The 19,927-nt window shown below is 40.3% G+C and overlaps 1 protein-coding gene across 1 annotated transcript in view; it reads left to right on the top strand.

Annotated features, from left to right (window-relative positions):
• The window catches only part of LOC140237782 (SWI/SNF complex subunit SMARCC2-like), a 68,645-nt gene extending 50,284 nt beyond the window's left edge, over positions 1-18,361 (top strand). The window contains exons 23-26 of the mRNA XM_072317719.1: positions 4,043-4,526; positions 6,821-6,994; positions 10,021-10,149; positions 15,826-18,361. Coding sequence (XP_072173820.1) covers positions 4,043-4,526; positions 6,821-6,994; positions 10,021-10,149; positions 15,826-15,920 — 882 coding nt within the window. The 3' untranslated portion in view covers positions 15,921-18,361. The remainder of the gene's footprint in view (positions 1-4,042; positions 4,527-6,820; positions 6,995-10,020; positions 10,150-15,825) is intronic.
• Positions 18,362-19,927: the final 1,566 nt, after the last annotated feature.

The raw sequence follows: 19,927 nt of genomic DNA, 5'->3' as shown, positions 1-19,927 counted from the left end.
CAAACTTGTGGTACATTTTTGGTACCCTTTTGGAGCACATCGGCAAGTGGTCCACTTTTGGCTCGGTGCAGTACGGTATGATACACTCTTGGAGTGTTCAAGCGCTCCTCTGGGGCAGGTAAGGTACGGTACAGTTCGCTTTAGGAGAGCGCTCTCAAACGCACCCTTAGATCTTGGTCTCTCTGGTTAGACTCCCATCGAGGATCTTATAGGAGAAGTTTGATGTTAGTCACACCAGTTAGCCTACTACCAAGGCTCTTGTAGGAGAATTTCATCCTACCGTTGGTACGGGACTAAGCAAAAATTTACAAGTGTAAAAAGCCCTTTAGTCTACCACACAGGCTCTTGAAGGAGAATTTTGATCTTGGTAAATCTGGTTAGACTCCTGCCAAGGATCTTTTGGGAGATAATGTTTGATTTTATTCATGCTAGTTAGCCTGCCACCCAGGCTGTTGCTGGAGGATCCTGATTTTGTGATTTGTTTTGAATTGTGTGCAAATGTGATGATGATGATGATGAATATGATTTTTGTAAGGGGAGTAAAAGTCCTACACTTATCAGACACTCTCAGAGAGGCATGATGTGAGGCTCAAAAATCTTCTCTTTTTTTTTTCACATACCTGTTATGTGTAGTAGTTTTAAAGAATAACAATAGCTGCAATGGTGTATTCTTTGTCAAAGAAGAAGATTAAAAAGAAAAGAAAATTCTTGGTGGCAACATCTTATAGCTGGTATTCCTCAGGGTTTGCCCATCATCAGGTATTATTGAGTTATATCAAGACACATGAAAAAGATTCCCAAACTCACACAAATGGAAACCTTACTGCATGAGGAAGGGGCACAACAATGAAACTCCATCAGTCAGTTTTAACTATTGGGATTTTTGTATCTGCAGCTGTTTTGCTTTCATGGGCTTTCCACCCGGATAAGCCTCAATTCCGAAGTTCTTTCAAGCAACCCTATTGTTGGGACATTAGATTACACTTGCGTGATGTTGTGGTGATGAGATTGTTCCTCTTTCATATTATCATTTCTTTGTCTTTTTTTTTTTTTTTTTTAAAGTTATCATGCCTGGAGAATCACTGTTTTGTGCCTGCAATTTGATCATGGTGGAGATTATGTGTCCCCCTTACACCTATTTGTTACATTTTCTCCTTTTTTTCTTTTTTTTTTTCTTCTTCCTAGTAGAGAGGAGGGAGTGGAGGGGATAATTGAAGGGGATGGATATATTTAAAGGACAAATTCAACTTCATAGACATGTGGATTGAGTGAATGCAGCAATATTAGTAGAACACATCAGTGAGAGTTTGAGGAAAAATTGGGCAGTGTGTTCAAAAGTAATGAATTTTGGCAGTTTCTGCTCAGTCACTGCTTGATGAGAAGACTTTAAAGGCTTTGGTGTCATATGTGTAGAAAGACATAAAGAAAATATAAAGAAAATTCAATATACTTTCACTTTTCTTGCATAATAAAAGAACACTTGACTTTACTCTTTCAGAAGGCAGGGAAAATAATATCACCCATAACATTCGTAAGTGAGAATTTGAGGAAATGTGCACTTTTTTCAAAAAAGAAAAAAAAATGGGAAATTTTCTTTATACTTTTGTTATATTGTTCTACGCATATGACATCATGCACTGTAGTAGTCTGTTCATCCAGCAGTGACTGCTCAGATACTTTAAAAATTCATAACTTTAGAGAGGATCGTCCAATTTTCACCAAATTTTCACTGATGCATTCTACCAATATTGCTGCATTCACTCAGTCCACATGTATATGAGGGTGGACTTGTCCTTTTAAGTGGGTTTTACACGCTGATGAGTGATAGCAAACAGTCAAGCTTATTGCTACTTTGAAACAAATGTGCTTGTCCATCCAGGAAATGCAACTTTTGAAAAGTAATATGCTCATACAGTGCATTGCCTGAAGTCATATGTGTAGTATGTAGTCACTATTCATGATGCATGCTCTTGTTCTGTATGAAACAAAACTAAAAAAGAAAAAAAGTCCCTCTTTGAATTTTTGGTTCACACCAGGGATGAGACACAAATGACAGTGTGCTCAATTCAGTACAGCAAATAGATTGAAACAAGGAATCGAGGTGGGAAAACCTTGGGAAGGTGTGAGTTTTTGAGAAAAAAAAATCCCCCCCCCCCCCCCCCCGGTTATATTTGCTCATTTGGTAGCTTTACCTATTAAATAGGCAGATAAAGAGTGTCACATGGGAACACCACCTTTGCGTATCCACATAGAAGTCAAATTAGCAATCATTGCTGAGATTTTTTTGATAGTTCCACTTCACAGGGAATTGGTCTTTCTATGAATGTACGATTGAAGATTTGGCCAATGACCTGGAAAAAAATAGATTTCCTATTTTCTGTATTTTTTTGTCAAAGTCCAGATCAATAGATCGCATCAAGGAGAAGAAAAAAAGAAGGGACAATGTGAATAATATTCTGTGTGAAGAAATCATAATTGTTCATAATGGTTCAAGTCCCATACGTACCCATCTCCCGTGTTGAGTTTGAATGGTGAACATCAGGAAGTCATCATTACCCTTGTTTTATTTTGTGTGTGTGTTGTCTTTGAAACCAAGAATATGTGGTTCTTGTGTAATCAGACTTTCGACATAACTTTTGTTTGTTTTGATTGTGATACTAGTATACTTTTGTAATCATATGATTTGTCACTGGCAGTTTGTGGTTAATTGCCTTGTCTGGCAAGTGCTCCCAGATTCAAAGAAATTCAATTCGCGTAGGACTTTATAATTTTTTGGATGAAACTGCCTTCTGAACCTTCCCCCACCCCCTTTCTTCTTTTTGAAGAGTTGTGCAATAATACCTGGTAACTATAAATGTAGCTATCATAGCAACAAGTATGGTCATCGAATACAAATATGTAATTTATTTCCTGTTGCTATGGTGACAGCAGTTATCATTAGCTGATCTTGTAGTATAAAGTGTTAAGCAAAATTTTGTTTCAGGTGTGGCAATGAGAAGTCAAATTCTTAAATGCATCCATTTTCCCCTCATATTTGAGTGCAAATATTGATAAATGATATTCAACAAGGTAAAGATGATAAATTCCTCGTTGAGATATTACATTGTGACCATTATTTGCCATTTTTTTCTTTTATTGCAGCGTATTTACGTGTGTGGCATCAGTAAAATCATATTTCTGAGTTATACCTCTTCACCCCACGTTGGATGAGAAAGATAGCTACTCACTCCCTTTAATGCGGTATTTGTCTGTGTCTCATAACTGTAAAAGATCTTATCTCTTGTGGTTTGAATAGCTTGAGCAGATTAAGCCAATCCACCATGCTGAGTGTTTGCATAGCAAACAATGCATTGCCCCGCTTGGTTAACACCTTGACGGGACGAAATGATATTTAATTTTTTTCTCCCCCATTTTTCTGTCCGTAACTGCGCAATTTCGCATGGAAAAGACGAGATACGTTTATGTTGTGGCTGTAGCATCAAATATACTAATGGGTAAATGACATGCTTGTGAATAGTGAAATTGTGGGTGTGCTGTTTATCTTGTCAGTTGTTAAGAAAAACAACTTTAGAGAAGTTTGTGTGCATTGCTAAGGAAAGTAAACAATGCTGTATACATTTTTAGTGTCCTGTGAAAGAGTTGTATTACTTAATTTTCACCCTAATGTACTGTACTCATGCAGCAAAATGATGATTGACTCCCATGAAGAAAACAAAAAAATTAACACTTTTTTTTAGAAGTTGAAGACTGCATTGAAATAGAATTTTATGCATATATTTTCTTTAGGAAGGGGGTTACGTGAAAAGCAGTAAAGTAACTCATACTCATGTTTCAGCTTGTTATACTAGCTATGCTAGTATTCCAATTTACCAGGAAAGACTCATTGAGTTTAACCCAGGTAAGAATTGAGATTAACCTGTTGAGGTTAATGTCAATTCCTGGTTTAGACTGTCAGAGTTTTACATAATGGTAATATATTTTGAATTTCATGAATAAAGAATGGTGCTAGTGACCTATTGACCTGTGTGTATTTGTCTCACAGTTGGAGTACCAGAGGCAGCAACTCCTTGCTGATAGGCAACAGTTTCACCAGGAACAGTTAAGGGTGGCGGAGATGCGGGCCCGCCAGCATGCCCAGGCCATGGCGGCCATGCAGGCCCAGTCTTCCGCTGCCGGCCCGGCCCCCAGCACCCAGACCCCAGCCGCTTCCTCCCCCGTGTCCGCTCAGGCAGGCGGGGCACAACCTCTACCACAGCAACCGTCGCAACAACCAGAGCAGCAGCAACCGCCTCCGCAGCAGCAGCAACAGCAGCAGCCACAGCCGCAACAGCAACAGCAACTGCTGCCGCCGCAGCAACAATCAGACCCGCAGCAGCCGCCCCTCCCCCAGCAGCCCATGATGACTTCCGACATGGGCCAAACGCCGACGCCCACCGACGCCTCCGCAGATGGTGCGGCCAAAGCAGAAGGTGAACCAGACAGTCAGCTACAGAAGTCGATCCCTGCTCAACAGGCATCTGAACAAGGTAGAGATTGCCTACGTGGTGGTGGTGTATGGCAGTGTACGTGACATCGTCAATGTCAATGTGAAGCAATGCAAATGAGCTTGAGGTAGCCATTGGTGCGGATGAAAACCAAAGCGTAGGTGGATGTGTCAGACCTCGAACGCATCTTCCGTAAATGTTGTTTGACTGTTTGTCTCGTCCATCTGCAAGCGCTGGACCTTTTTTCGAAATGTATTTGGCGTTTGATTGCAAAAATATTTGTCCCCGTACCTTGTTGAATGTCTGTTTTGTTGGGAATGCTTTTAAAAGAAATGTTGGTTCAGATTTTCAACATTGAAGATGAGGCCATTCAGTACTGCGAGGAATTAACACAATTAATGAACTCTTCACCAGTCCCTGAGCTCTGGGTAACATGCTGATGAGAGAGATAGAATTGTTGTTCGCTGACGACTCTTCTTCACACGCTGATCCGCTGATTACATTGTGTTGCAGTTGAAGAGGATGCAGCAGTCTATGTGCAGTTTAACCCACTAACTTCCAGGCTGTGACATTTCTTTTTTTCTCACAACATGAACACACATTGCCAGCCACGTGCAGGAAAAGGCAGGGTAGAGTTCCTGTAATGCTCAACGTGTTTTGTCTGAATGAAGAGAGAGAGAGGGGGGTGGGATGTGTCATGATGTCTGTCAGTGTGTTTCTTTTGCCTGATATGTCCTGTTTGACTGTATAGTCCATGATAACTGTCATAAGTATGCCATATGTGGTATTTGTTTGATTGGAATTTTGTTTGTGTGTGCGTGCATTGTGCCCATGTAAAATGAAATATCAGCAAGACAGTACACATGAACATCTTCAGCTGTAATGAAAAATACATCAGGCTGCATATTTTTGTCGTAATTATAGTGAAATTAATGCATTTTTGAGGCGGGGGATACAAATGGTCTGTGGCATGCCTGAGGGAAATTTGGTGTAATTTCATTTGGTTTAACCCCAACCCAGAGTGATTTGTCTCAGGATCCATTGTAAAAATTGGCCCATCTTTGCACAGCAAACAAATCTACATTATGTGATATCAACAAATTGTATGTGTACATGTGTGCGTTGTATGTATGTGTGTGTGTTTGTCTAAGTGGACATCTCTGAATTTTCAAGTTTATGATAAATCTTCTGTAAGCCTGAACTGGCAAGCGATCTGTCCTTCCTCTCATAGAACGGAGATGTGGCTCCATATGATAACAGCTGTCAATCCAGTGCATCTTTTCCTCGTGACCTCGTGCATTAGTTGTGACCTCTGCTCCGAGGCAGGCGTCCATGGAATACAAGCATCCCTTCCTCCTCTCCTCCCTCCCGAATCGTGGGAGATTTTGTAGACTAGCGCCCCCCGTGTTCACTTCGACACTAGACTGATCAGTGGGGGTGGGGATGGGGGTGGAGGGGATTAGGGATCATCCCGGCGTGGGATTGGTTTCTTGGCTAATCCCTTCCAGCGTGCTTCCTCCAGCCCTCTTGGCTCTTCCTGACGACGACACTGTGAACTTTGCGCGAGGAAGTGTCGGGGAGGAAGTTTCAAATGGTGTTGTTTGGTGCACACCCCGGCGTAACCCGTGGCAACATGTCTTGTTTTTACACATTCATTCGCTGTGCTTCGTGCACAGTAGAGAGAGAGAAAATTTGAGGATTTACTGTATCGACCAGTAACCAACAAGCATTTGTTTTCAACTCCATGCATGATAGTTTTAAAGGGAAGTTGGATCAACCACATGTGACTAGTCACTGAAGGAGTCCCAATACCTTTGAGACCCATGATATGTATTTTTCATAGATTTTGTGTTGAATCTCAGAGGGTTTAATTCTCAAGTAGCCCTTGTAGAGATGTGAAAAACATATGAAAAACATCCAATGCGTGTATTGCATATTGTCGCTGGGGTGACAAGACCTCTTATCTCAAAAATGTCAAAAAAAAAATTTTAGCTTAATGGTCAAATAGTGGGTCAAGTGATGTCTTGGCCAAATCCTAACTGTCTTACTCCAAAAATGAAGCCACCATTGACATGTCAAAGAGAAGGCTTTCCCATTCACTATTTGTTGTTTGGAGTTGTTGTGTTTTGGTCTCACTATTTCCATTCAAAATATTTGTCTCTATTAGATATTGTCTCCCATAAGTAATCCCTGTCAAGTCTGAATGTTAAGATTGGCCTTTTTTTTCTGTCTTGCGTTGTAAACAAAATAAAAGAACAACAACAGCCAAAATGGAAGAGCTCCCTCTATCCCATGTCTTTGCTATGTATACACAATCTGCTTTGCCCATAATGCAGAGATCCCTGATGGAACAGTGGCATCAGCCCCGCCCGCCACATCTCTGATGACCCAGGCACCCGGTGCCCCTCCCATGCAGGAAGCCCCGCCCCCAGAGTCCAGCGGCACGCCCCAGGGACCGGAAGGTGCACAGGAGGAGCAGAGGGACGCTGAGGAGTCCATGGATACGAGTGGTGAGAAAAGCTCATTTCGATTGCCGCCAAGATTATAAAATACATTTTTTGACATCAGGAACTGCATACATATGTTTACTCTACAAAAGTGTACATTGCTAATTTCATGGAGCGCATGTGTGACTGCGTTGCAATTTTCATCCCCTTTAAAATGTGAGTGCTATACAATTCTGGGTTGAAAGTGCTGCAGTTCAAGCGCACGCAAATGCCAACTTGCACCAATTCACACAAGATTTTTCATGATAACCTTCTGTAAACCTATCTGCTTCTCTCCCAAAAATTCATATGAGATGATGCATGTGTTCTCAGTAGCATAGACACATGTTAACACATTTTAGTTAACAGGCTACACACTGGGTTTAGCACTGACTTATGAGAGCAATCCTTGAGTTCGGCTCCCACTTTCTGTGGAACGCCCGAGCCACCTTGCAATTGGCTGTAAGACAAACTTGAATTTGTGAGCTGTGTGTGACACCACCCTGAATAGAGCTTTGTGATAATCTTTATGTGGAGGTTGTGCTTATTTGATGCCTGGATGATACGAGCCCATATATGGCTTTGCAGGTATAAAATGTTGTGACGTTTAAAGAGCCCGAGTATTGGCCCAATGAAGGGAAATCGCTCAAAGTTGCAGCTGCAGATAAATCTATCCAACCATGTGTCAAATTTCAATTCACTGCCCATTACCATGAATACTGATGTCAACTGCCCTTTATTTACAATCAGTGAGCCATCAGCGTCATAGCATAATGTATGGCGCCAGCTGCCTTCTAGTATTCTGGTTCAGTTGATCAGTCACTTGTACAGCCCACCCACCCACAACACATGCACACACACCACCACCACTATCACAACTGCCACTACCACTATCACTACCAGGTGCTACCACCACCATTACCGTTACCATTACCATTACTATTACTGTCACCATTACCAGTACCAGTACCATTACCATTACCATTACCAGTGCCAGTACCGTTACCGTTACCATTACCATTACCATTACCATTACCGTTACCGTTACCGTTACCGTTACCGTTACCGTTACCATTACCATTACCATTACCATTGCCATTACCACCACTTCATTTTGAGAATCATGTATTGTGCTAATTCAGGTATCCTTCCGCTTGAAGTAAAGCAATTTCTGTGAGAAATGTGAAGTTGAATCCTTTCAGATATATGATATGAGTGTGTCTAATCCATTAAAGCCCACATGACCACCAGACCTGATTTCGCATTGCCTTTGTATAATACTAACAGGAATGAAAGAGTCAAACAAATGTGTGTTGTAACTTAATAGTGAAGACATAGATGGCCCCTGCATCAGTTCATGTGAATTTGTCCAATCTACAGTGTGTCATGAATTACTGTGTAATACTATTTATCATGTTCATGAAATTGGACTGATTGAGAATCAATGGAGATATGAGAAAAGTAGAAAGAAAAGAAAAAATGTAGAAAAAGAGGCAAAAATTGAGGAAAAGAGGAAAGAAAAATTAGCAGAATGGTATATAGAAGAGTATGATCTGTTTAGATTTTTGATACAAGACTCTTAAATGTTGGTAGAAGAAAATAGATGCCCTCTTTCATTATGTTCATTTGTATGTGTATTTGATTGAAAGTGTTATTCTATAACTGTCTAACTATACGGAGAATGACGTGTATGGTCATTCATAGATGTATTTGGTCATGGACACCAAATCATTTTGATCTCATGACGAAATGACAGAGTGTATTTCACGCCAAGTTGCATATGATCCACTTGAAATCCACTTAAAAAGTTAGTACCGGATAGGCATCAATCAGTACTCTTGATCCATTTTGTGTCAATCGTCGAGCAGCGGCGAGCGACACGGGCACGTTTCCATGTCCTGCGGTGAAACAGTCTGACCTCTGAGGGAAACTTGAGAATCGTCATGTACCAGAAGGAACTATTTCATTAGGTCTCCTTTTTCCTCCATGGCTTTCTTAAAAGGAATATTAAATGCTCTGGGATATTGACCGGCATTTGTTGCCCGCCCCAGAAAAAAGATAGTAATCTGTGTGTTAGAAAGAAAAAAAAAAGTATTCATTCGGACAAATGAATCACTGTTTGGATATAGTGGGCTATGCCAATGACATTTCAAGGCGTGACTTCATGCTCCAGATAGGGACACTGACAAACATTTAGCCAAGACTTCCTTCAGTGGCTGCAGGATCTATTCTCTCTCTTCCTTTCTCTCTCTCTCTCTCTCCTTTTTCTTCCCTTTCTCCTCCCTCTAGTCTGCTTTCCAGATGCTCCCTTTAATTACAGTAACTTCTTCAGCAACCTACACTTAAAGGAGCATTCTCGACGTTTTTCATAATTTCACATCATGTAATATAAATCAACAGCTCCATGTATAGATTTGTGGGATTTATTTGGGTCGTGGAATAGAGAAACCAATTCTTTGAAAAATCTTACACAAATTACACTGAACAGTGTTGATGACATAAGAGCCTCACATATTTCAGAAATGTAGCAGTGTAATTCCATTACAATACCGCTTGCTTAATAAGTTCACCTGCGTAGAATCTATGTATGCCTTCTTCTTTTGTTCTGCTTCCTTCAGCCCCAACTCATGCATTCTTATGATGAGGCTGCCATGTCGTCATCCTTGTTCACTGCAATTTGTTACGAATTTTGAAAACATTCTTATTCCTCATCCCAGTCACTATAAATTCTGAAACTCTGTACTCAGTATACCTAATTTATAGTTGTTCAAATGTAAAAGTCTGAAAATTATCCGGAGGTCTCCTTTAAGATGGGATTTTCGTGCAAGTTCTTTCTACTACACTTATCATTGTGCCGTTTGACTGCCCGTATAGGGAAAGATTGCAAAAATTAATATTCTGAAGAGTCCAGTGACCTGTGAAGATGCAACTTCTAAAGTTTACTTAGCCATTCCACTTATATTATTTGTATCATTTTCCTAAATTGCACAAAAAAAGTGAAATATTGGCAAACTGGCAAAATTCTTGTAATGCCACTTTTCCTCACTCAGAAGCACCTGTCAGCACAGAAGAGAGTGCACCCTCTGGTGACAGCAAAGAGCCAGTCCCCCCAGCAGCCACAGAGCCTGCGCCCATGGAGACAGAGAGCAAAGAGGCTCCGCCCAGTTCTGAGGTCCAGGGTGAGTGAGTTTAACCACATGATGACAATGCACACCAACAACAACAGTGATTGTGAGTGGGTGTGACTGTACTTGGGGTAATTTGTGCAGACTTTTTAGAGCATTCTTAACTCCATGACCAGAGCAGTGTGTATGATCTGTTGTTGTTGTTGTTGTTGTTGTTGTTGTTTTGGGTTCTTTTTTTTTTGTGGATTGGATGAGAAGGGCATCTTTTGTGCATGCTCACCTGATTGTCAAGATGTGTAAATTGAAAGAGATTGGAGTATCACAGAAAATAGGAATTAGCCATACTGCCACTGTGCAAAATCAAGTACCATTAGGTATTCCAATTTATCTAATTAGTGATGTTGCAGGTGTCCCACATGATGTTGGAAAACCACAAGACAAAGTCGTGGTAGCTCTCCCCCCCCCCCCCCCCCCCCCCCATTGCACCAATCTTGAAGCCAGGTTGAATGTATGATGCATGAATGCGCATTCGACACACTCTTCATGTCGGCAGTGTGCGAGTCAGGATTCAGCTCCCCGTCCGCTCTGGGACCACCAGTGGGTGACTGGCAGCACAGCAGAGGGGCAAAAACTCTTTGCCTGATGCATTCAAGCGGGCGGTAGAGACATGGTGCAGTGATCTATATAGGTGGCGACCCAGTGGAGCCAGTGAAGAATGAAATAGAAGTGGGAGTGGTAGAGTGAAAATTTCCCCTCGTGAACAAAATGAGTAAATTCTTGTTGGTTAAGTGAGTGTATTGCAGTGCAGCCAGTTTGACAACCCAGGGGGTGTGAGGCTCCCCTCCCAACATTTGAGTACAGAGCGCCCCCAAATCTTTTTAGATGCTTGTTCTCTTTTTTTTTTTCTCTTTTCTGTTTTCTTTTTCTTTTTCTTTTTTGTCATGGTCATGCTGGGTTCTTGCTTTTGGGACAATAGGACCGTTTTGTATTGCCCTAATATCTTCATGCTTATATACAATGTCTATATGTTTGTTGTTGTTATTTTTGTTGTTGTTGGTTTTTTTTTTTTTTTGTTTTTTTTTTTGTTTTTTTTACTTTTGCAAGGTGGTTTACCTGGTTTACCTGGTTACCTGGCTCAAGTGAGGTGTTGTGATCTTTCACCATCCACCATGCATCATATGTCAACTTTTTCTTATTTTTGTCTCCTTCAAAACTAATGGCTAGGTTGTGACCAAACTTGGAAGGAATCAACGATCAAGGGACGGGAGCGTAAATTGTGCAAATGGTTGTAGTTAGTATCCCAAGGGAGTCCCTATGATGAGGCCCAAATGTCCCTAATTAGCTACCTGTAGATTTTATGATTTTCGACAATGTCGTCTTCTTTAGAGCTGGTGGCTGAATTTGACCAAATTCGGCAAAAATCATCGAGGGGGGGGGGTGGGTGTTAAAATTTGGAGAGTCTTGCTCATAGGGCTTACAGCAATCCCCAATCTCAAGATTTTTTAAATAGAATGCCTCAGGTAGATTGCCACGAAGGCCAAGTGCAATACTCAAGTGAGTGCTAGACCCACATGTCTCTTGTATTAAAGATTGCTCTGGTAGAAATTGATTGAGGCGTTTATTACTCTAGTAATTTCAGCCCTACATTACTTGTAGCACCAAATTGATAATGGCTTTTAGATGGTTGTTTGTTTGTTTGTTTCCTATCAATACTGATTATGTGTCTTTTATGGTTTTGTATACATCTGTACACATGACATGGGGTAATGGGGTAACAGTGCGTGATTATTGTGGCTATTTTATGACGTGACATATGTGCCCGTACTCATCAGCCTGAGAGGGGAAAAGGGGGAAGTGGGTAAAATGCAAATATATATGCACACATCTCTGATGTGATGTTTGAAATTTATTCATAGTGACGGGATGAATGGATGAGTTATGTGCTGACTCACTGGGGATTGTCCATGCCTGTAGGGTGAGACTGTTAGACCAAATCGGACTGAACCTTTCATCTGAGAGCGATTTCTACAGAAGCGTTTGAATTTTATTCAGGCTTTTTCTCTCGCTCTCTAGAGCTGTTTGACACTACAGATGAACCAAGTTCTTGAGCAGGTCGACTCGCTCGACTTTGTGTTCTTTCCAGCACTATTTCTGAGATAGATTGAAATGTCACCCCTTTTTCCAGGAGATTGGATTTCTTTGTGGTTGTTTGTTTGTTTGTTTGTTTTTCAGGGGATGGGGAGAGACAGTGGCATTTGTGATGGATTTGGGGAACCTTTTCTTGTGTTCTTGTACACACCATCTGAATTCGCGGCGCTCAAAATGTCTTCGTACTTCATTGATTCCCTGTGTCAAATGTAGCTTATAAATCATTCGGCCCAGTGGACCTACGAGAATTCTCGATCCCAACATCTCAGAGGACGTGCGAACCATGATAAAATAGTGTGGGGTGTTGTTGCTGTGATAGTGAAACCAAAACAAAAAAAGCAAGCCATCAGAGCACATTCGTTCCCTGTTTGGGAGCTACAGAATTTGCTCAAATTTTCAATAAGAATTTATATGAATTGTGTACCAAAGTACTTCCACAGTGTCTCTAATTTTCATTTAACCGCCATTAATGTGGCACAATGTAGGGTAGTATCCGCCATCCAGTTGACTGCTCTAGGGACATAAATCCTTGGGATCATGGCATTTCTTATTTATCAAAATTGTTTACCCGGTATGTGTATATTATGACATATCCCAGGATTGAAAAAAAAAAAAAAAAAAAAAGGTGAAATAGAATGAAAATTGAAGACACAAGGCCAGGGATATAATTTTGTCTGTACTGAAATTTTGTTACATCAGTGTTTCTCATGTGAAGTAAGTCTACAGTGTTAGCATTGCTTTTTAATTGACCCTCCCTAGTGGGTGCAGTTGTAGCAGCAAAGAATTATGGGCTAGATTTCGATCACCCCAGATAAAGATAGACTTAATGATGCAAGATTTTGGTCTTCCAAGAATATCTGTATAAATCATACTTTTCATGCAGTCGCTGTTTTGACGTTGTTGGGGTTTTTTTTTTGGGGGGGGGGAGGGGAGGGTGGGGGATATATCCTTTATATGAGTCAGTGTTTAACGCCTTTGCTTCCCTTTACAAACTGATGTTTCCTTCTTGCTGCTACATGTTTCTTGTTTCCGTGAGGCATGGTATCATGATATGACGATGAATATTCAGAGTGCACAGTACAGTACTGGTTGAGGTAGGGATTCATGTTTTGAACATTTCTAAGTGAGATAATGAAAAGCCTCTTATGAAATATGAAAGAGCATGTAATTTTAAGAAGGATTCAACGTTTATTTGATGAAAATTGGTTTTCAAATGGCTGAGATATCCAAAAAAGTGCTAATAATAAAAGGCGACATGCCCAATTTTATTAGTATCTCTTTGTTTCACCTTGTTTTTGGATATCTCAGCCATTTCAAAAACCGATTTTCATCGAATAAAACTTTTGATACCCCTTAGAACTGCATGCTCTTTGACATCTCATAGAGTGGTTTCTGAATATCTCACAAAATGTTAAAAGCTAAATCTTCACCTCAACCAGAACTGTACACACCCTTTAAGGAAACGGGATGTGAAGCGTTCTGTTATACAGTCAGGAGAAGGATTGTTTGTGATAGACTCTACTGCCCAGGATGCATTTGGTAGAGTAGAATGAGTCGCAAAAAACACAGAATCCAGAAGATGGGAAGAAGGGACATTAGCATGGTGATTGTTACAGTACATTGGGTTTCAAGCTGCACTGAGGTTTGAGGAAGTGTGCCTGACCTTTTCTGAACTTGTCATTCTGTGATGGCTATCTGGTCATGGGGAGGTCTCTCCATCTGGTGATGCATGATTTTTGTCTGCGTTTGTTTCTCTGTTGTTTGTCTGTATGTGTACAATTTGTGTGTGTGTGTGTGTGTGTGTGTGTGTGTATGTATGTGTCTCCTGTTGGATGTTGCGTGTATCTTTTGTTGGATTTTATGTGTTTATATATCTGTGTGTATTTTATTGGACGTTGGGTGTGTTTGTGTCTGTGTGTCTTTTATTGGATGCTGTGTGTGTAAGTCTGTGTGTTCATGTTTTGTGTTTGTGTCTGTGTGTCTTGTATTGGGTGTTGTGTGTGTGTGTGTATGTCTGTGTGTCTTGTATGGGATTGTGTGTATGTGTTTGTCTTTTATGGGATTGTGTGTGTTTATGTGTTCGTGTGTCTTTTATTGAATATTGTGTGTTGTATACAAGTCCGTATGTCTGTTTGTGTATGTGTGTATTATTCTGAGCTCTCTTGGTGCTCTCCTTGCTTCTCGTATCCATCACAATTTGAAGTTTTTAAAAGTTTATGATTGCAACTGACTTCATTACACCTACACTCAGGGTAAGACATCAGTGTACAATTATATGTCACAGTGCATGTTTTTGACATTCAAGATCAGTTTTAGGGCCAAGGGATGGGGTGGGGGGGGGGGGGGGGAGGATTTAGGCTTCCAGGGGCTGTAATCAGCAGTGTGCTCATTTTATGTTGACAGTGGTCACAGTCACAGATGGACATGATGGCCACTTCCTGGGATTCTCGTATTCTTTCCTGCAATGTTGCACCTGTGATGGGAGATTGTTTGTGCATTCATGCGTTGCGATAGCGAGTTGAGCTCTTGCTTCGTCAAACATCCTGGCACTGTGCACTTTGAATGACTCTTCTTTTGTGCCGGGTGTTCTCACGATTGATTTCACCTTCCAAGCCGGTGAACGACGAATGGCAGAGTAGAGGGGGGAAACCAGCGAGTCCGTCCATGTCAGGAGTCGAGGAAGAATCCAGAGAATTGATTGACCTTTTTGAGAATGGCGTGTCAAACAGGACGTACCCATGCTCTGCTAATATGTTGCCAATATGCATTAATTTGCAGTTAATGAGCGGAGTGCGCATTGGTTCACATCTCCATTAGGACGGCACCACAATGAACAGTCCGGGCAAATTGATGTCCAAATGCCTGTGATTATTCCTTTGTGTTCTAGGGATCCCCCTCTTTTTTTCTTTTTTCTTTTTTTAGCTGGTGGGGGTGGAAAGGGTTGTTTTTTACTGTAGACATGTGTAGACAAATTTCCTAGGGGCAGTAAGTTCACTTGCCCATATTAGATGTTTATTACACCAAGGTTAGAGAAATGACCTACTGTGGGAAATATATTGAAAATTGAATACCAGTATATTGATTCTTTCAATATTGTCATTACTTTATTCACCGTACTACATGTTGTGTGCAGTACTCGTATGCAGACTGTAAACACATCTACTTGACTGACCCCTCCACTCTTTTATACATTTTTGTACTTTGTAATTGTCAATATGTTTTGAAAATGTGATGTTGAAATCATGTCCATTTCAGTTATGTTCATTCTATACATCCCATAACTTATCATTTAATTTCACGTTCCATATTTCTATCCCATATGCATCCATTTATGTATATTTCTTTATTACTCTGTCTGATTATACAGACTGATAAAACTGATGACAAGTGTTGAAAGTTTATACCTGGCATCCTGCATGAGCCTGTGTCATAGTATCACACTTAGTGGTTTACATATATTTACAGATTGTGTATGCTTCCCCATGTGTGTAGTACTTTGATTGTTGCGTAACATTTCTCTGCAATATGGAGGTCAACTCTCTGCTTGATCGAAAGTGGTCTTCTTCTTATTTTCGCCCACAGCTGAGTCCGAAGTCAGCGAGCCCAGCAGGGAGGAAGGGGAGGAGTCGAAACCGCAGCCAGCCGAACACAGCACGGAGCAGGAGCCCTCGACGTAGCGCCAAATTCCCCGACATCCCCCAACGTGACTTCATCTCGAAAAGTGGTAACACTCCGACAATCCCAATGCCTGCGTACGTTGCAACCCCGCTCGGTGCATTTATTCTCGCGAACCAGACTAGTTGCAGTGATGCATGGAGACTCTGTTCTTCTATTCTTCACCTTTGGAAAGTAGTGCACCACTGGTTTTTTTCGTTGTTGTTGGGTGTTTTTTTTTTTCCAACTCCACACTTATGTAGTGCTCGTAGTTAACCACTGAGCTACAAAAATCAGGAATACCCGGAGATTTCAAATTGAAATGTGTCAGAAATGTACAGCCTTTTTGTAACTATCTGCCTAGCATAGCCATGTTTGTTTGCTTGTTTGTTTGTTTTTTCTGTATGTTACTTGTAAATAATTTTTCTGTAGTATTATTCGGTGTAATGGTACTTATTTAAACCTGATGATAGATTGCTTGTTCCATTTCAAGAGGCACGGGACATTAATCAGACATTTTTTTTCCAATTGTTATTATTTGTATGTTTTGCTCTGTACCCTGTGCAGACAGACAAGGTTGGAAGAGGTATAGGCAGAGTAAGGCTTTGTGAAAATTGGTCTGATTCTAGTGTCTGTCGTTCCTGCTTTTATTGAGGCAGGCATGTAGCCGACGCTACCTTGGCCCCGTTGTTACAGGGGGGAATTGCCGCTATCTGTAAGATATTCGCTGACCATGACTCAATTTGGTAAACTGTTGATGATAACAAATATAAGAAACATACAAATAATCACAGCTCTGAATTTTTGTGCCTGTGGGTAGTGGTGCATTCCAAGGGTTTCCATGTAGTGTTGCCTTTTTCTGTCTTTCTCAAGTCAGATACAATGACATTAAAAAAAAAGAAAGAAGATGTGTTCGTACGTACCATGATAGTAAAGAAAGAAATAATACAAACATCTCATAGAGCCTGTACCCCTGAATTGAAGCAAGTTTTGGACTGATGTCAATGTTCTATTTATTATGAGGTATGTTAAGTGTAAAGTCATGTCAAGCTTTCAGTTCAACCACAGGTGAACTCTCACGTTTCCTTTGACTGTTCGTAATGTTTTGTTCGATGAAGGAATTTGTCGTTGGCTCTTGATGATACATACTGTGAAACACAATATTTTTGGGGCATGAAATTTTCGCGAATTGGAGCCGACGGCCTTTTTGGTGGCATGGAATTTTCACGCGTTGCCTCTAACATTCAATGCGTGTAGTGTAGACGAGAACTTTCATGTGCATTTTAATTTCACGAATCTTGGCTCTTGCGAAATTCACGAAATTAAAATGCACACGAACATTCCTGGTTTTACAGTACCCTTCACAAATAAGAAAGTAATGTTAAAGGGGCACGTCCTACTGAGTCCAAACTATGTATCGTTGACTGATAAGTTTTGAAATTAGTAGTCAGATTCATGCAGTGCAAGAAGCTTCACAGGGCACAAAATAGAAGTTTTTGTTTTTTCTTATCTTTTTTATCTCCAGTTGTTTCCATACAGTTTACCTGACAGAGACAGAAGTAAATAGCACAGTATCAAAGATACTGTTCATTACATAGAAGAGTTAGAACTGTTGGACTTGAGGTCTTGGCAGAAAAAGGGGAAATCCCGTGAAATGAGAACAGAAACCTCGGTTTGCACTGTTCAGACAGCATGTTCATTAGGGCCAGTGCATTTGTGTTTTGTCGACGTGGTGTAGATCTCATCTTATGTCTATTTCAGTAAGGTTTGAAACTCACCGAGCATACCGGAATGAAAGAATGGTAGGTAAACATGAGTGCACATGTACTCAGAGAAGAATGTTGCCTGTGATGTGCCTCTTGTGAAACTGTGATAGAAGGATTTTCTGCATTGTTTGTTTGTTTGTGGGCTGTTCTGTAGGGGGTGACTCTTCTTTCTTTCTATTGGCCAAAGGGTTTTTCAAGAAAGCAGGCATTGTTACTGGTTGGCTTAAACTTTTGCCCCTCACATAAATGTATGAAAGAAAAAAAAAAAAGAACAGTGTTGCAGGGGGAAGGGGTTGAAATTTTGATAATGTCATTGTATGCCATTGTGCTTAGTTACTCTTTCCATGTTGTTTGTGCATGTATTTATAAGCCACAAGATGGGTTTCAAGTTATCCGGAAGAATGGACTGTGGTTGTTTTGATCCCTGAAATGCAGAATTGCCTGAATCAAATTCTTGATTCCGTACCCAGCAGCCAGATGCAAGAAGAGGTCAGGAGAATGTTGACTGTTATTCTCACTTTTGATTACTAGTCTGAAAGAGAATAAAGTAACCAAATCTTGAAAATAAATGCATCTTTTTGTACAAAAGAAAAAAACAGTGTTCATAGTCTTAGTTGTCTGCATGTTTGTCTTTTTCTTGCCTTTGTCTAGAAAGAATTGTGCAAAAAACTAGATGATTGTACACATATCATTATCACATTTACATTGATTTATACAGTGTACTCCCTTTATAACGAGCACGGGTATAACACAATTCCGGTTACAACAAAATAAACATTCAGGCTGTAGCATTATCGGCTCTATGTTTTTTATTGTTGATTTGTTCGGTTATAATGAAATTTCAATATAACAAAAGAAAATTGCCGGTCCAAAGACTTTGTTATAACGGGAATCCACTGTATCACATTTGCATGGATTTATAGAACATACAGTGTAGCATATAATGAGATGGGGCAGATATGAAACCACTCTAGTATATTGACAGTATGATTTGAGTAGTAAGAGTTGTGGTACATGTACAAGTAAAGAGAAAGAGAAGAGGAAAGAAAAAGAGGGGAAGAGTAGAAGAAAAAGGTGAAAATAATTCTAATCAGATATTTTCATGATTAGCTGCAAAATCATGACCAACATGCCACAGTATTGGTTTGATGGTTTATGTGAAGACCATTACTTGACAGAATAGATGAGGCTAAATTACAGGTGATTTTATAATACATCATGTTGTGTACATGCCCCCCCCCCCCCCACGACACACGCACACTATATACAATCATGACGATCAAATTTCATTATATAGAAATAAAAGCAATTGAAAACAAACTCCATAAACCCTTGCACACACAGTATTGCCCCTGGATCCTGCCAGGAAGATAGGTCCTCTGACACCCTCTTACTTGGTCTTGGTCTCAGCCCCCTGCAAAGAGTACTGAAGTAACCAAGATATGCAAGTGACAATTTCTGCATTCCAAAATTAATATCTCAAGATAACTGATGACACAAATAAGCTCACCAATACACATATGGTCCTGAAAATTGAAAGATTTAGAACACACAAACTGAAACAGGCTTGCTGGCCACTTCGTATGGTTCATGGATATCCTACTTCTGAAAGGACGTAGAAACCAGCTTCTGATTTCAACGTTTCTGTTGGAATTCAATTTTCACTAATTAAAGTGTTGGTATGTCAATTTACTGTTAAGCCGTATGAAAGTTAACTAGCTGTCTATTTTTATGAGAAATGCTACATAAGATTCAAAAGTTCAAGTACAAATGTAGTTTGGTGGTAAAGTGGTCTATTGATTTAGGAGAGCCAGTATTCTGAAGTTAATGATCGGTTACAACAAAAATCCCCCAGATGCGTGCATGATGTCAGAACTTTTAACAAAGACAACAATCTTGTTTCTTCAATCAATACAACTGATCACAATATAGCAGTGAAACATCTTATTTGTTTGCTTGTTTTATTTATTTTTTTTTGAGGGGGGGGGTGGCGAAGTGGCGAAGTGTACAACGATGGATGCCAGATGTGTCCACTTTGAGTCACCAGAAAGTGTTTACTTCTGTCAAGAATTCTACATTGTTCCCAAAGTCACCCACGCTTTCAGCTTCTAAGCAAAAGCATTAAAAAATAATAATAATAATAATAAAACACATGGCTGTCAGAAGGTTTCCATGACATTTTAAAGGGACCGTACAGAACTGGTTGAGGTGGGGATTCAGGTTTATAACATTCCTAAGTGAGATAATGAGAATCCTCTTATGAA

Source organism: Diadema setosum, chromosome 14 (assembly GCF_964275005.1).
Source record: "Diadema setosum chromosome 14, eeDiaSeto1, whole genome shotgun sequence".
Taxonomy (NCBI): Eukaryota; Metazoa; Echinodermata; class Echinoidea; order Diadematoida; family Diadematidae; genus Diadema; species Diadema setosum.
This window is presented reverse-complemented; position numbering and strand designations above follow the sequence as displayed.